Source organism: Nicotiana tabacum, chromosome 3, assembly GCF_000715075.1.
Source record: "Nicotiana tabacum cultivar K326 chromosome 3, ASM71507v2, whole genome shotgun sequence".
Classification (NCBI taxonomy): domain Eukaryota; kingdom Viridiplantae; phylum Streptophyta; class Magnoliopsida; order Solanales; family Solanaceae; genus Nicotiana; species Nicotiana tabacum.
The window spans coordinates 184742245-184761518 of NC_134082.1; the positions used below are offsets into that span (position 1 = coordinate 184742245).

At 38.5% G+C, this 19274-nt stretch overlaps 1 protein-coding gene across 1 annotated transcript; it reads left to right on the forward strand.

The window, feature by feature from the left end:
• The first annotated feature begins 6960 nt into the window (after positions 1 to 6960).
• On the forward strand, positions 6961 to 7335 carry LOC142178425 (uncharacterized). Its single transcript, XM_075247821.1, has one exon. The coding sequence runs from the start codon at positions 6961 to 6963 to the stop codon at positions 7333 to 7335; it is 375 nt and encodes a 124-aa protein (XP_075103922.1).
• Positions 7336 to 19274: the final 11939 nt, after the last annotated feature.

Genomic DNA, 19274 nt, shown 5'->3' on the forward strand with positions numbered 1-19274 from the left:
AATCTTTAATTTATAGATGTGCAAAACTTGTCTTCCAAGCAAAGGATAAGACATATTAAGGAGATTTAATCCTTTTAGGAGTCTTTTTTCATTCCTTCAAGAAAGAGAGTCCTAATAGATTAGAAATTCACGACAAATCCTAACAGTAAGTGTTGGGAAGCGTGTCAAGCTAATAGAAGGAAAAGAATATTTAAGAGAGAAAAGCAATAAATTGCACAAACAAGACAAGACAAGATTTACGTGGTTCGGCAATTTTTGCCTACTCCACGACCACACAAAGAATAGCTCTTTATTAATTGAAGAGAGAAAGAAGAAGTTTTGGGATGATCTACAAATGAAAATGTAGACCCCTATTTATAGGCATTTGAATGCCCTGCCGAGGTAAGCGCTTACATCATAAGAATGCCGATGTAAGAGCTTACATCATAAGAATGTCGAGGTAAGCGCTTACATCACAAGAATGTCGATGTAAGCGCTTACATCATATTTTCATCTCTTTTTGATTTTTCTTTCTTTTGTTTTGTCTACTTTCACATACAACAATAGGTTTGCTACTATCAATCTCCCCCTCAAACCTATGTTACATCAAGCAAGAAATTAAAAAAAAAAAAGATTTGCTATTCTCTAGTGGCGCCTTCACGCTATCAGTCTTGAAGGCTAACTGAGGCAGTGCACAGCCTCAGTTTGTCAACACCGACAATTTCGGTCAACATGTCTGACGGGTTCTTTGATCCTGATATCTTCTGCAGAGAAAGAGTTCCTTCATTTATCAACTCTAGGATATGATGATACCTCAACTGGATATGCTTCGATCTTGCATGAAACACTGGATTCTTGGCAAGATGAATTGCACTCTAGCTATCGCTGAAAAGCTCACAATTGTCCTACTCTTTACGAAAATTCTTGAGCCAAATTATCTCTTTTCCAGCTTCTGAGATTGCCATGTACTCTGCTTCAGTGGTAGATAAAGCAACACTTTTCTGAAGTCTGGACATCCAACTAACAGCAGTACCACCCAAGATGAACACGTAGCCCGTGGTACTTTTTCGACTATCCAGATCGCCGCCTAAATTTGCATCAGCAAAATCTTGTAAGATAATATTGCTCTTTTTAAAACAAAGTGTCATACTTGAGGTGCCTTTGAGATATCGCAATATCCATTTTACACCTTCCCAATGCTCCTTTCCTGGATCTGACATGTATCTACTAACAACTCCAACTGCATGGGCTATGTCAGGTCCAGTGCAAACCATAGCATACATCAAACTTCCTACTGCTGAAGCATACGGAACTTTGGACATGTACTTCCTTTCTTCATCTGTCTTAGCTGATTGGTCTTTTGACAGATTTAGATGGCTTCCGAGTGGAGTGCTTCTGGTCTTTGCATCATGAAGATTGAACCTGCTTAGTACCTTTTGTATGTACTTTTCTTGAGACAACTTTAAGGTTCCTTCCGACCTGTTTCTGCTAATCCTCATCCCAAGCATTTGCTTAGCTGGTCCTAAGTCTTTCATTTCAAACTCCTCCGCCAGTTGTTGCTTGACCAAATTGATCTCATTTATGCTAGATCCTGCAATTAGCATATCATCAACGTACAATAGTAAAATGATATAGTATTCAGCAAGATTTTTGATATAACAGCAATGGTCCATCTCACATCGTGTAAAACCATTTTTATGCATGAATCCATCAAATTTCTTGTACCATTGTCGGGGAGCTTGTTTCAAACCATACAAACTCTTCTTCAACTTACACACAAGGTTTTCTTTACCAAAAACTTGAAAACCTTCAGGTTGCTTCATGTAGATGCATTCTTCAAGGTCACCATGCAAGAAACAGTTTTAACATTTAGCTGCTCCAAATGCAAATTTTCTGCAGCTATGATACTTAGCACCAACCTGATAGTAGTTAATTTGACTACAGGAGAGAAGATCTCGGTGTAGTCAATTCCCTCCTTCTGCTGAAAGTCTTTTACTACTAATCGTGCTTTGCATCTCTTCTTACCATTATGCTCTTCCTTGACTTTGTACACCCACTTGTTCTACAATTCCTTCTTTCCTTTTGGTAACTCCGTAAGTATCCATGTTTTATTCTTTTGAAGAGAATTCATCTCTTCTTTCATAGCTAGCTTCCACTTATCAGAGTCTATCATCTGCATTGCTTCAACAAAATGCTCTGGTTCTCCAGCATAAGTTAGAAGTAAATAGTTAAGAAAGAGATTTAACCTATCTGGAGCATTCGTGACTCTTTTAGATCTCCTCAATGTAGGTTCATAAGTAACAGAATCCGAATTTGATTCAGGTCCTGATTCCAGATTTGGTTCTGCATTTGATTCTATCTCTGGTTCCAGTTCTGGTTCTGATCCAGGTTTGGCTTCTAGTTCTTCTTCTAACTCAACTGTTTCAGACATTGTCTGTTTGCTGGTGTTGGTTGGCTCTACTTCAAGCTTGTCCTTGTACATCACATTTTCATTAAATGTGACATTCCTGTGTCTTAGGATATTTCTATTCTGATCATCCCAAAATCGATAACCAAAATTATTATCACCATAGCCAATAAAGAAACAATTCTTTGCTTTAGGATCAAGCTTATCTCTATCATTAGAGTTTACATGCACATAAGCAACACAACCAAAAATTTTCAGATGTGAGAGAGTTACCTCCTTTCCCGTCCATACCTCCTCTGGAATTTCAAAATTCAGCGGTACAGAGGGTCCTCTATTATGAGGTAAGCTGTCGTGTTAACAACCTCAGCCCAAAAATACTTCGGCAATCCAAAATGTATTCTCATACTTCTGGCTCGTTCATTCAGGGTTCTGTTCATCCTCTCAGCAACACCATTTTGTTCCGGTGTTCCAGGAACTGTCTTGATCATTCTATTCCCATTCTCCGAGCAAAATGCTTGGAACTCTTGCCTATCATACTCTCCTCCATTGTCAAACTTTAGACATTTTAACTTTAAACTTGTCTGATTTTCAACTTCAGCTTTCCATCTTTTAAAGGTAACAAACACATCAGATTTATTTTTCAGAAAATAAACCCATACCTTTCTTGTGGAATCATCAATGAAGGTGAAATAATAGCGCGGGCCTCCTAGAGAAGTTACAGGAGCTGGTCCCCACACATCTGTATGCACTAGTTCCAGCTTCTCTTTCTTTGGCGTCCTTCCCATCTTTGAGAAACTAACTCTCTTTTGTTTCCCGTAAATGCAATCTTCGCACAAACCTAATTCAACATGTTTTAGGTTTGGAAAATTTTCTTTGGATGCCAAAAGCTTCATTCCCTTCTCACTTATATGCCCGAGCCTCCGGTGCCACAATGTTGTATCACGACCATGATCAATTGTTGCTATAGTATCTTTTTGTATTGCAGTTGCATACGGTGTTCCCCTTTTTAAGCCTCGTGCCGCAACCAAATTCCCTTTGGTTATCTTCCACGATCTGTTGCCGAATGTTGTTGTATATCCTTCGTCGTCAATCTGACCCATAGATATCAGATTTTTCTTGAGGCCAGGAACATGTCGTACATTTTGTAATTTCCATAGCGTGCCTTGTGAAGTCTTTATATGAACTTCACCTTTTCCGGCAATGTCGAGAGGTTCGCCGTCTGCTAGATAAACTTTCCCAAATTTTCCAGCAATATAATTATGCAATAATTCTTTGCATGATGTAGAGTGAAAGGATGCACTTGAGTCCAGAATCCAAGATTCGACTGGACTGTCTACACAATGAATTAGTGCATCACCGACTTGTTCAACAATTACATTTGCTGAATTTTCTTCCTTCTTCTTCTTTAGTTCTCTACACTGGTTACTGTAGTGACCCTTTTTATCGCAATTCCAACAAGTAATGTCCTTGCAATTTTTGGACTGTCCTCTTCTCCTTGACTTTGATCTGCCACGACCATAACTCTGTCCTCTTTGGTTGATTCTCCCCATGCTTTCGGTACTAAAAGCAAATCCTGGGGAATCACTTGATTCTCTTCGGCGAATATCTTCGCTTAGAACCAAGTCTCTAATATCATTCAATTTGAGTTTGGTACTTCCTGATCAACTGCTAACTGCAGTTACTGTTGCAGACCAACTCTCCAGTAGAGATAATAGTAGAATCAACGCCCTGATTTCGTCATCAATTGTTATATTAACAGAACTCAACTGAGTTAATATTATATTAAACTCATTGTATGCTCCGTGACTGATCCACCTTCTGTCATCTTTAAGTTGAACAATCGACGCATCAAATAAACTTTATTTGAAGCAGATGACTTCTCGTACATATTTGATAACACCTTTATCAGGCATGTAGTGGTCTTCTCGTTAATGATGTTAAACGCCACATTTCATGTTAGCGTCAAACGAATCACACCAAGAGCTTGGCGATCTAATAGATCCCAATCTGCTTTGGACATAGTCTCCGGTTTCACCTCGGTCAGAGGTAAGTATAATTTTTTCTAGTACAAATAATCCTCTATTTGCATTTTCCAGAATCCAAAATCTTTGCCATTGAACTTGTCAATCTTAACCTTCCTTCTTCCGATGCCATTTTTCACAAAACATTTATGTGAATAGTGCCTATGAACAATACGATGATCAATAATATCGCACTATTCTTGTGAATAGTACCTGCACCAGTACTGTACTTTTCTACCAAAATTACACTGTCTATGCTCTGATACCAGTTGTTGGGAAGCGTGTCAAGCTAATAGAAGGAAAAGAATATTTAAGAGAGAAAATCAATAAATTGCACAAGACAAGACAAGACAAGATTTACGTGGTTTGACAATTTTTGCCTACTCCACGGCCATATAAAGAATAACTCTTTATTAATTGAAGAGAGAAAGAAGAAGTTTTGGGATGATCTACAAATGAAAATGTAGACCCCTATTTATAGGCATTTGAATGCCCTGCCGAGGTAAGCGCTTACATCATAAGAATGCCGATGTAAGAGCTTACATCATAAGAATGTCGAGGTAAGCGCTTACATCACAAGAATGTCGATGTAAGCGCTTACATCATATTTTCATCTCTTTTTGATTTTTCTTTCTTTTGTTTTGTCTACGTTCACATACAACAATAGGTTTGGTCCTATCAGTAAGTACTCCACTGCTTGGAAATCTTTGTTGCCATGATCAAACGGATTAATGGTCCTCAGTTTCTTGTTTACAGACGGAATTTCTCTAAGTAATTACTGTAATCTATCTTGTGATATCATGTGTGCATTTCCTTCATTCTCACCATTTCTATTAATTTGCCTTGTGCATAGATATAACTCAACAACATCTTTGGCTTTATAAGCCACATCTCTTATCAGCCCCTCCCAAATTCTCATCTCGGGTTTTGTTGCTGAAGTTAGTTGAATAACAGCCTGCAAAGAACTAACCTCATTATGAAGAGCTTCAAATGTTGCTCTCTTTCCAGGAAATAGACATGAATCTTGATTTAGTAGCTCCTCCATTGTCAGCCTAACAGAATTTAGAGCAGCGTAGGCCATCCTTAAATCTTCTGGTTAACTGGAAAGTTAAACAAGACAATAGCAATCAAACATGAAAATAAAGAAAAAAGAAAAGAAAAAAACTACACAAAACTCTGAAAGAAATGAACATTCCAGAATACCAGGAGATGAAAAGAAGCTATCTTGCTGGCGTTCCATAGTTAAACAAATTTCAAGGTTTACATTCCATAGAGAACATTTGGGGTTAGCTTTATAAAAGTCAACTTGATCATTGCTATACCTACCGGAATTAAAATTAAAAAGATTATTTTTTATCTTAATCAAACTACAATATTAAACTATTAATTGGTAGCTAGGATATAAAAATAATAGTCTGTTCAATACATGCATTTCAAAATAAAGATAACAACTAGCAGAAATGGTTCTAGAAACACTGAGCTGAAATTGGATATATATGGAGTTAATTGCAGTAGTTTGTTTTTAAAATTCATGTCTGCCATCTGCTTTTGACAGCATGAGAAGTAAAAAAAAGAAAAAGAAAAACAAAAAAATACTCGTATGCAACGCAATTGAAAGTATTGCAGAAAATGTTGCTTTAGAGAATGTATAACAGGTGAAGCCCATGAGACCACGAGAAGAAGTATTTGCATGCATGTTTAAGAAGAAGAATTCACTTATATAAGGAATTTGGAAATAACAAATTTAATAATAAAACGTTCAACATATAGGGGGTGATTGAACAAATAAGAGGAACGAGAGAAGAAAATGCCAGCTTACCCTGAACATCTAAATTCACTCCTGCTCATCTGAGCTCGTAACATTCTATCAACACCAAACCACAATCTTGACCTTCAACTCCCCGTTCCCACGCTGCTCCTTGCACCGATCATGCTGCTATACGAGATTATCAGAACTATTGAGATATTTATTGTATTGTTCAAGTAATCAATTAGAGTTAGTTAATGTCACTGTTAGAGTTAGCTAATTCATTGTTAGAATTAGTTGTTGCCAGCTGTACAAGTACATGTATATATATACTCTATGAGGTATCAGAAAAATCCCTCGAGCTTCTTTTCATCATTTTCCTGTTCTTCTTCTTCTCCATTTTCTTCGTTCAGCTCTAGAAGCTTCTTCACCTGCCATGGCAGACATGGCTGAGCTCAATTGCTCTATTTTCAGCAACGATCTTTACATGGTATCAGAGCGCGGTTATTCTCATATATCATCTTCATTTCTGTCTTCTTGTTCCATTTCCTTTGTTTTTGATTTCATCAAATATTTTGAGTTTAGCCCTAATTTTGATTTTTCGTCTCATTTACTTGATGTCGAAATATGTAGTAGTTGAGAATTGAAAATTCTTCTGTTCTCTCCCTCAATTATATTTTGTTATGGTTGTCACTGATCAAGACGATTCAACTAGAGTGGAAACTACTGCCATCGTCACTCCGACAGGCACATGATTTTATCCTAGTGATCCTCTGTACCTCCACCCGTTTGATAATCTAGGAGCTATGCTAGTTTCAACTATATTTGACGGAATAAGGTACAGGTCTTGGAGGAGGAGTGTGTTGAGAGGTTTGTCTGTGAAGAACAAGTTAGGTTTCATAAGTGGAGAGTGGAGACAACCAGATCCTTCATCACCACAATTTCGACAATGGGAACGTTGTGACAATATGGTGACATCCTGGATTCTAAACTCTCTTTCTAAAGAAATCGCAGATAGTGTAGAATATGCAAATCATGATGTTGAGCTTTGGAAGGAATTGGAGGATCGCTATGAACAAACTAATAGAGCTAGGCTGTATCAAATTCAGAAAGAGATCAATGACCTTTCTCAAGGTACTTTTGACATTACTACCTATTACACTAAGTTGAAGAAACTCTGAGAAGAACTTTCCACTTTGAATAAGAGGAGTCAATGCAATTGTATCTGTAATTGTGGGGCAAAAAAGAGCATGTACAAGGCTGAACAAGATAGGAGACTAATACAATTTCTTATGGGACTGAATGAAATATACACAGTAGTTCGAGGAAGCATACTTATGATGAATCCATTACCAAATTTAGCGCAAGCCTTTTCACTTCCAGTTCAAGATGAAAAACAAAGAGAGATTAGGCCAACTAACCATTTAACTGTTGATTCAACTTCATTGAATGTGAGTACATCAGGACAGAGTTCCTTTAAGACAAACTTCCCAACGGATAACAATTATCGTGGAATTTCTAGAGGCAGACTCGTATGTGATTACTGCAAAAGACCAGGACACAGTAAAGATAGGTGTTACAAGCTACATGGTTATCCACAGAACAACCAAAACTCTACTCAGAACTTTACCCCTAGACAATTCTCAAAACCCATAACTATGGTCAAGGTCAAGGTCCTAGATACAACAATAGAGGGAAAATAGTAGTTGCAAGTGGGAAAGGAGTTACCGATGTAAATACTGCTGGCAAGGAAATTGAAAGAAAGACACAAGATGATGGCAGAAATGTGAATCTCACTGAAAAACAATATGGACAACTTGTAAGCTTACTTCAACAATTTCATGGGAGGAATGGAGATGCTGGGAAATCATCAGGAAGCTCATACTCATCTAGTATCAATACTGCCAACTTTGCAGGTATGATAGTGTGCACCTCTTCCATTGATTTTGGTAAACTTTCATGCAAATGCTTTGAGTCCAAAACTGACACATGGATACTAGATTCAGGGGCCTCCAATCACATGAACTTTAACAAATCTCTAATGTCTAATATCGAATTCCTACCTTATCCCTTTCTAGTAGTCTTACCCAATGGATACAAAGTTAAAGTGTCTAAAATTGGTGATGTTGTTCTTACATCCAAAATAGTATTACAGAAAGTCCTTTTTGTTCCCTCTTTTAAGTTCAATCTGGTGTCTGTCTATTGGTTGACCAAACATCTCAAAGAGATGGTATCATTCACTGACAATACTTGTCTTCTGTAGGCCCCTTCAGTGAAGAGGCCTCTGGAGATTGGTAAAGTGAGGAATGGCTTGTACCTGATTTGTTCCAAGTGTTTGAGAGACAATAACTCTTCTGTGACCCTTAATCATTCATGTGATGTTAATAGTTCTTCCTTGAATAATATGTACTGCTATCCACCTTCATTTGTGTCAGTCATCTCTGAATCAAATGCAGAACATTCCTACTTCAACTGCTAGTACTTTTACTTTGAATGATGGTATGTCTAAATCTGTTTCATGCTTTTCCAACAATGTAAATATATTGTAGCATAATAGACTTGGGCATGTACCATTTGGAAAGATGAAACACATCTCCACCATATTTGCTGATTTTTCTCAAAAGCAACCATTCATATGCACAATTTGTCCCATGGCCAGACAAACAAGATTCCCTTTCCTCAGAAAGTCAGTACTTCTTCCAAAATCTTTGAATTGCTTTATGTGGATCTATGAGGACCCTATCATGAACATACTCATGACAAATACAAGTACTTTATTACTATAGTGGATGACCACAGTAGAACTACTTGGACTCAACTACTAGCCTGCAAGAGTAATGCTCTACAAACACTCAAAGCATTCATTTTCCTAATTGAAAATCAGTTCAAAACCAAAATTCAGTCCATTAGGTTTGATAATGGATTGGAATTTAACAACCTAGAAACCAATACTTTCTTCCAGTCAAAAGAAATTGTACACCAAAGAACTTGTCCTTATACACCACAACAAAATGGAGTGGTAGAGAGAAAATACAGATATCTTCTTGAGACAGCTAGAGCCTTACTTTTCCAATCCAAATTGCTTTGAAGTACTGGGGGAATGTGTCCCGATAGCAACTCACATTATAAATAGACTACCTACTACATATCTCCAAAACAAATCTCCCTTTGAAGTCTTATATGGCAAGAAGCCAGATTACACACAACTAAGAAGCTTTGGTTGCCTGTGCTTTCCTACAATACCCAAGGTCCACTTAAACAAATTTGAACTAAGATATGTCCCACATGTCTTTATAGGCTATCCTTTTGGTGTCAAAGGCTACAAAGTCCTGGACCTATCAACCAAGAAAATACACATCACCAGAGATGTTATCTTTCATGAGTTCATTTTTCCTTTTGAAATTCATTTCAAGTCCAAATCTGAGTCATTTCCTACATACTTTGATCTTTTCCCATCTAATGAACTTGCTAGTCACAATAATATCACAGAAATGTTCACTGATGATTCCCCATCGAATCCTCCTACATGAATTCACCTAGTTCAGATGATCCAGTACCTACTCCTCCTCTTTCACCTCATTCACCTTCTACTTCTCCAGTTCCAACTTCTCTTCCTAGCACCTTTGCACTATCTCCACCACATTCACCTCCACTCATTGATTCTTCACCAGTACATTATCCTCCCACACTCTTGAGAAGATCACAGTGGGAACACAAAACTCTTGTATATCTAAAAGATTATGTCCACAAAATCAGCAACACTGATAAACACTCTTTTTCTCTCAGTACTTTGTTTTCTAAATGCTGCCACATAGCCCATGAATCAATGAATCCTAATAGTCAGGCTTTGGTAAACAGTATTTGCAATGTTAATGAGCCATCTTCTTTTGAGGAAGCTGTTGTCAGGCCTGCTTGGCAAGCAGCCATGATTCAAGAAGTTGAGGCTCTTTATGCTAACAATACCTGGAATTTAGTACCTTTTCCATCTGATAAGAAAGCAATAGGTTGTAGATGGGTCTACAAAATAAAACACAGGTGTGATGGCACAATAGAGAGTTATAAAGCCAAGCTAGTTGTGAAGGGCTATACTCAACAAGAAGGTGTAGATTTCACAGAAGCATTTTCTCCTGTGGTGAATATGACCACAGTGAGAACTTTGATTGCAGTAGCAGTAAAGAACAATTGGGTAATGTTCTAATTAGATGTAAACAATGCTTTTCTCTATGGGGATTTACATGAAGATGTGTATATGCAGATCCCACCAGGCCTAATGGTGGAGGATAAGTCACTGGTTTGCAAGTTAAATAAGTCTTTAAATGGCCTCAAACAAGCTTGTAGACAATGGTATGAGAAACTAACTGAGGCCTTGTGTTCTAAAGGTTTCAGTCACTCATTAAATGACTATTCATTATTTCACAAACAACATGGAGATTCAGTGGTTTATGTGGCAGTTTATGTAGATGACATCTTAGTCATAGGGACAGACCTGGAAGAAATACTACAATTGAAAACCTTTCTTCATGACAAGTTCAAGATAAAGGACTTAGGTAACTTCTTAGGCCTAGAAGTATTGGACAAGCCTGATGGTGTGATCATTTCCCAAAAAAATTTGTTCTGGACTTATTGAAAGAGTACAATTGTTTGGAATTACTGCTTTCAGTTCCTCACTTGATCCTAATGAAAAACTTAAAGCCAAGGAGGGTAAACCTTTGGATGATCCAACCTTTTACAAGAAACTAATAGGGAAGTTAAACTTTCTTACTAATACTAAATTGGACATAGCTTTTGAGGTTCAACATTTAAGCCAATTCATGCAAGATCCTAGAGAGCCTCACTTGAAGGCTGCTTACCATCTGTTGAGGTATCTCAAGGGTGATCCTACATTAGGCGTCCTTATGTCCAAATCTGAAGATTGGATTTTAGAGCCTTCTATGACTCAGATTGGGCCTCATGTCCAGACACAAGAAGATCTGTAAGTGGGTACATTATTTTGTTGGGAAACAGTCCACTCAGCTGGAAGTCCAAGAAACAGGAAGCTGTTTCTTTATCTTCTGCAGAGGCAAAGTACAGGTCACTTAGAAAGGTAGTTGGTGAACTGGTGTGGCTAAGCAGACTTTTGGTTGAACTGAGAGTTCCCTCTATACACCCTATTCCAGTATTCTGTGATAGTTTGTCAGCCTTGTACATAGCTAAAAATCCTACGTTCCACGAGCGTACCAAACACATCGAAGTTGACTGCCATTTTGTGAGAAAACAACTGCAAGAGGGCCTTATTTCATTGCATCACATTGCAACTGATCAATAACTTGCGGATATTCTTACCAAGGCTTTAACAGGTGTCAAACATTCAGGTGTTTTAGCCAAGTTGGCAGTGTTTCCACCACCTCCAACTTGAGGGGAGGGTATTGAGATATTTATTGTATTGTTCAAGTAATCAGTTAGAGTTAGTTAATTCATTGTTAGAATTAGTTGTTGCCAGTTGTACAAGTACATGTGTATATATACTCTATGAGGTATCAGAAAAAGCCCTCGAGCTTCTTTTCATCATTTTCCTGTTCTGTTTTCAACAACGATCTTTACAAGAACTCATCATAACTCCTCAACTACTAGTAAAATAAACACTTTCTTGGCTAGAAAACTTTTCACTCAGCTTATTTCATAAGATCCAATGCAACACGCAACTAAATTCTCAAACCACAGAAAAATACAAACATAAAGCCGTGATCTAAACCGCCATAACTCTTCCAAAATCCATTCACACAATAAAGCCATTTGAATCAAATACCTCCCAAATCAACCAAGTTGTGGTGGCGCTCAATCCCAAGTATACAACCATAAACTACATGTATGACTTCGCGCTGAAGAAACTGATCATTGCCACTATCGTGCTGATTCAACCATTTCCAACTGGAACACTTCTTCCAATTTACTCAGGACTTGCCCTAGAAATGATAGTAGCCCCATTTCAAACATAACAAAACCAACAACACTCGTCCCGAGTGACCCAATCCACGAGACCATATCGTCTCAATACCCATGAACCATCTCATATTCTATTTACGCGCACAATAAGATCACCAACTGGTACACACGTTCTGCAAGACCTTTCGCGAATTCGAAACTATTTCCTCCCTTCCTCCAATGCTGCACCGCATACCCAATGATACCATAGAACATCCCAAGTCCTTAGGCACTGCACTTAAATTCTTGAACCCATTAGGACCACTATTGAGAGTCACCCACTCTGACTTGGCCCCGAATATAAGCCAAACTCTATTGCTCTGCTAGCACGTAAACACCCTATCAAAGAAGCACCCGATTGAATTTTTTTCCTTGTACATTACACCCACAAGAAGCATAAACTCTGAGTCTTCCCAAAACCTGAAAATGAATCAATAAGGACCAAATATAACACGCATTCCTCAAATCATTTGCTCGAATTACCACTGATGTTTTCTTTCCTTAGTCATAAAGACCCACCAATACACCGTTGACCAGAAATCGCACAAGCAGACAACCACACAATCCAACCGTAGATAGTGGGGCTCCCCCACTTAACTTGAAGCTACAATTTCATAACCCCGGAAACCACCAAGATTCATCCTTCCCAATTACCATGATCTGGTACAATCAACTCGCCAAGTCTCTCAAAATCTTTTTGTTAAACATTTAAATATTTTGAATCACTAGCCACATTCACATTCGACCTCTTACCGGATAGCCAGTAGAATCCTTCGTAGAAGCTTCATCAACATCACGCAACCGCTAACTTGTTCATAGAAAATAACCCACTTGTGGAAATTCCATGTCAACATATTCCAACAACGCTGCACTGGGTACCTTTACTATGAAATCAGTAAACCCTCCTGAGCCCGTGCTCGTTCACCAGTTGTACAAGTCCGTTCACTCCCCATTGACATCAACCAAAAGTGCGACAATACATTCCAATCTGAAGTCATGTTGAATTCCCCTTTGTATCAAGCAAACTCCTTTCTGTCGTATCCCATCTTTCTCAGTACAGTAGCTAGCATTCCAAATTAAGTCCGTAGATCTAGTTATTGTCCACCATGAATCCCAAATCACTCCAAACTTTTCTCAAGTCATGTGGCTATCCTACCGCAAAATCCGTACGCTACTGCTAAACTATCTTCTACTCGACCTCTGCTTTTCATACTTGACCTATTACTAATTCAACCACCGCGAGACACCGCCCGTCATGCCCTTCCTCATTATTCGCTGCCCAAATGTTGCCTCAAATCAAATTCATACCTGTAGCACTAGAACTAGTGAATTGCTATCAACTCTAAACCTCCTAAAAGATCATCTTTCTCGAGCCATCAACAATAGAAACACCGATTCAATTCTGAACCGCTGCACACCGTTATTCTCTAACGACCGCTTCCCTGGCGTCCTTTCACATTACTCTGTACCAAAGGAGAATTGAAGAAGACCATAACATCGGCGAACTTAATACATTCAAACAAGGACAACAACACCACATCGTAGATGGAAATTCCACCATGCTCAAAAATGCTAAGTCTCGTTACTCCACCAACCCAAACCTGAACATTCATAGTCTGATTGCCTTTACTTTGCTGGAAATAAGCATTGAACCTCCAAATCATGTGCTGAGAAATCCTCCTTTCAAGTCATTCACTACCTCGATACATAAACAAACACTCCACCATTACATCAACACTGTGCGATAGCAACATCTGAATATCATAGCAATCTACGCGTAGCCTCGATCCATAAAAAAAGTAGCTGAAATGACAGAACATCCTTCCGCAAGAGGACGATAATAACTTGCTCGAATGCGCAGGGAGAAACATCCTGCTCCATGTCTTTAGTACCACTACAACTCCTCAATACCCAATTGACACAAGTGCTCAACACCATACAAGAATGAATAGAAAGGAAATAAAGGCATAAGCCTCGAAGGGATCAAATCGCACAATGAGAAATCAAGAAGGGAGATACTCCTAATAGCCCTGTAGCCTTTCAAAGATAAGTGCAGACATCTCTGTACCGATCCGCAAGACTCTACTAGACTTGCTCATGACTTGTGAGACCCAAGTGAACCTAATGCTCTGATACCAAGCTGTCACGACCCAAAACCTCTAAATGGCGCCTAACACCGCCGTTAGGCAAGCCAATGGTGATCTATCAACTCACTTACTCATTTTAGTAATTTGAATTCATAATTTTCATTAATTATATAGGATAAAACTAGAATTTACAGAGTGAATGATCACACTTAAACGAACTACAATGATGAACAACCTGTAGAAACCCCTAAAACCCGGTCACGAGTGCATGAGCATTAACTAGGAAATATGATAAAATTCAACGTCTGTCTAGAATACAAATTAGATAGGAAAATGTAAATAACTCTGATGGAGACTCTGTGTATTGCAAACTTGTAACACGGGATGCAGCTAACAGTCCTCGTGATAGCTGCGCCTCTGCGCCCATAAGATCACTAGACATATATGTACCTGCACAAAATGTGCAGCAAGTATAGTATGAGTACGTAAATCAATACGTACCCAGCAAGTATCTAGGCTAACCGCGAAGAAGTCGTGAAGAGAGGTCGGATTCGACACTTACTAAGACTAATAATAATGCACCGAAATTTTAGTTAAGCATAGATTATATAAATATAGCTGAAAACTAAATAACAAGAAATAAATAAACAACTCTTTCACTGATAGAAAATCCAAAATTTAATTTCCTTTATTTAACAAATTAATCTTTCAAGCCAAAGAAACAATATCAAGTATAATTGGACTCCAAGAATTTTTACGCACGAATTATACCAAAGTCGTACGGCTCGATCCAACATACAAATATATAAATTGTACACTATCGAGGGTCGAACGACACGAACCATAGATCATCTATTTGCTACAGAGGCGTTCGGCCCGCTCCATAAGAAGAGAAAATATATTAAAACAACCGATTCAAGATTATTAAGGGGCTAATATTCAAAGAAATACCAATTCTCATTAACGGTCAAGTGACTCGTACAAAACTCAAGTAAACGAAGTTTAACCTTTTACAATTCCTTTATCAAGTTCCAATATGATTTAAGCAATTAAATTAACAAGTAGGGTGCAAACAACACAAGTATAACATGATTTGTGTCCTAGACTTCTCGGATTTAAGCACAATTAGTAGTTACGAACATACTCTCATCACCTCGTGTGTACGCAGCCCCCACAAATAGAAGCACATAATAAATTTTTTTACCTATGGGGTTAATTCCCTCTAACAAGGTTAGAAAAAGACACCTACCTCGTTTCGAAGTTCCATAACCGGCTTCAAAGCTCTTCCAACAACTCAAACCGATGCTCATTGCTCCAAAACGAGTCAATCAATGTGAAATTTCATAAATATGTACTCTAATACTCGCTACAGTCCAATTTATAACAATTCCCAACTCCGCCCGAAAAGTCGATAAAGTCACCCTCTGGTCCACCTGCCCGGATTCCGAAAATTTCCAAAGAAAGTTGTTACCCATAATATTACAAACTCAAATATATAATTTATTCTCAATTCCATGCCCAAATTTGTGGTCAAAATCCAAAATACCAATAGATGGGAATGTTAAAACCCCAAATTTCCAATAATTTTCCATGAATTTTCATGTTAAAATCTATATATAATCCAAGTATTTAACTTGATATAGGTGGGAATCACTTACCTTTATATAGATGATGAAAATATCCTCTTGAAGTCTCTCCAAAATCGCCCAAACCAAGAGAGAAATGAGTGAAATGGGTTAAATCCCGCTTTAAAATAAATCTGCCCAGGCCTGACCTTCATCACATTCACGACCCCCTGAACGCGTTGGCGATGCTCAGCTGACTCTACCCCCTTCGCGTTCGCGTTCCATGCTCCCCATTCGCGAAGGACAAACGACCTCAGGCACAACTCCTCCTTTTCCTTCTACGCGTTTGCGACTGGCCCTTCGCGTTCGCGTAAGTTCCTCAGGCACCCCTCCACGTTCACGACCTCTGCATTGCGTTCACGATGAGCAATCTCCAACAGCCCCACAAATCCTTCTTTGCGAACGTGGTCGCCTCCATACGTTCGCGATGAAGGATACCAGAACCAGCATCAGCAACAACAAAACGTGGAAATAATGACCCGAAACACACCTGAGGCCCCTGGGACCCCGCCCAATCATACCTACCAGTTCTATAACATAACATGGACCTGCTCGAGGCCTCAAATCACATGAAACAACATCAAAATCATGAATCGCACCCCAATTCGAGCTTAATGAACTTTAGAACTTCAAACTTCCATCTTCGATGCCGAAACCTATCGAATCACGTCCGATGGACCTCAAATTTTGCACACAAGTCACATTTGACATTACAGACCTACTCCAACTTCCGAAATTGGAATCTGAACTCGATATCAAAAAGTTCACTCCCGATCAAACTTCCCAAAAACCTTCGAATTTCTAACTTTCGCCAAATGACCCCGAAATGACCTACGGACCTCCAAATCCACTTCCGGATGCGCTCCTAGGACCAGAATCACCATACTTAGCTATCCCTACTCTTGGAATCCCATACGAACATCGATAACACTAAAATACTTTTCAACCTAAACTTGTGAAATTCTTCCAAAATGCTAACTTTCTAAAATGAGCGCAAAAATGCTCCTCGGTCACCCAAAACCCGATACAGACATACGCCCAAGTTCGAAATCATCATACAAACCTATTGGAACTTTCAAATCCTGATTCTGAGGTCGTTTACTAAAAGTCCAACCTTAGACAATTCTTCCAACTTAAAGCTTTTGAAATGAGAATTTTCCATCCGAATCAACTCTGAACTTTCCGAAATTCAATTCCGACCACACGTGCAAGTCATAATACTTGAAGTGAAGCAACTCAAGGCTGCAAACCGCTGAATGACATGCTAGAGATCAAAACAACCGGTCGGATCGTTTACATTCTCTCCCACTTAAATATATGTTCGTCCTCGAACGTGCTAAGAACTACTTCGGAGTTGTCCAAAATTATTGTTTAACACCTCATGCACCTACCCGTACCATCATAACCCAGTTGAGCATATTAGCTCGAGCCAGACTGAAGATCTTTCCTGTTACCTTAGCTAACAAGCTTTAGAACCAAATTCCAACATCCGAAATTCTCCACTATACCATATTCTCACACACAAACACCGTATCAATCATCAGACACTGAACCCAATGTGACCATGCTCCTCCACTGAAATCACACCATGCAGCCCATAACTCATTTGCCCAGGGCAATCACCCCCAAGCACAACAGCTGAGATTTTCACTAACCCGAAGCTCGTAGTATACCTTATAACATATATAAGCCATGTTCCAATTCTCGCAATACTGCCACATTGGAAGAGATGTGTAGAAACTCATAACCACCTGCCGAATCACAAATTATGGAGTCTCTCCTAACAAAAACCTTTATCTCATTGTGAACTGAATAACGTTATTTGCTCTTTAATAAGCCTTATATAAATGCGATCGCATTGATCCCAAGTCCAATAATCTCGTCTCACCCAGTACAAGCTACTCCAGCAATAAGCCACCGCAAACACTATATAAGATTTTATATGATGCCATCAATGCGCCAATAAGCTACAACTTGAATATGACACATAAGGAAGAACGAATTTTGGAAAAGAACTATCCAGCCTGTGTAACAAATAAAACGGCCATCAAATACTATGAGCCTTTCTCAGAGGTAAGAAACATGACACACAAAAATAAATATAAGGATCCATGCTTAATCATCTCATTGTTGCGGTATGCAACCCGATCTACACATGATACCATTGTAACGTGCAACCCGATCCAACCATGAAACCATTGCAGCATGCAACCCGATCCAAATAGCATACTCGTGGCAGCGTGCCACCCGATTTGCACATAATAGTAAGTAGGGAAATACCCATCAAGACATAATGCCCATACCTACGAAATGCCCGAATATCGGCCACAAGCACGTCGAGTGCACAATACAAATTTTGGGGAGACAGATAGCACTGTATGCTACGAAACCTAAGAACAACTAAGGTGTAATAAATGACCTGCATCTTGAGAGCCATCTTTCTCTCACAACACCACAAACTTCATGGGATCTCAATACATGTGCGGATAACCAAACTGCCTCACAACTTACTGTCACACCTCTTACTTTACACAACATTCCCGAGGAGGGCGTAGTGTAAATGGAGTTTTTCCAATTAAAGGACAATCGAAACGGGATTCTTTATTAATTTCAGAGTCGTCACCTGGGAATTTTATGGCGTCCCAAGTCACCGGTTTTAATCCCGAGTCGAGGAAAATATTACTTTGTTTGTCATTCTGCGAACCAGAAATCTGAGTAAGGAATTCTGTTAATCTGGGAGAAGGTGTTAGGCATTCCCGTATTCCGTGGTTCTAGCACGGTCGCTTAACCATTTTTATACTTGGCCTAATTATATTGATTTACTAAATACATTACTTCTTGTTGCATGATTTTGTTACCGCTTTTGGTTAGATTATTTACAATTATAGATCCCCCTTGAAACGAATCACGCGTACGTATATTCGCATTATTTTTTTAAATGTAAAGAATCGTGTCACGCCTACGTGTACACAATAAGATTGATAATATTTTTTATATTTTTTATTATAAAAGAATTTATGGTCGAAATTTCGCGTGCTTAAATAAAATTACAAACATTCGTCATTCTTGTATAATTAAATAGTGAACTGCACATCTCGGGTTATATGAAATAAATTAATTTAATATCCTCTGGAAAAACCCCTTTTTATTAGAAAAGTTTGCTCGAAGTTGCGCGAACGCATACTCCGAATTGTCTTTAGAAATGTAATTATGTCACGCGAACGTGTTCCAAATTACATGAAATATTTTTTGATGGTGATATAAATTTTCCACAAATGTTTATTATGTCCATCTATTGTTAAATATGAAAGCCACGGGAAATCACCGAATGAAATGTCTCGAGATTTCTTAAAAAATCAAAATTTATTAGGTGTTGGCCACAAATTATTTTTTTTAAGCGGGTGAATTATATACCTCAAAAACTATTCAAATTAAAAGAATTAATGA

Bases quoted from the DNA above. Each gene is read 5' to 3' on its own strand.
- LOC142178425 (XM_075247821.1), top strand. From the start codon at position 6,961: ATGCTAGTTTCAACTATATTTGACGGAATAAGGTACAGGTCTTGGAGG.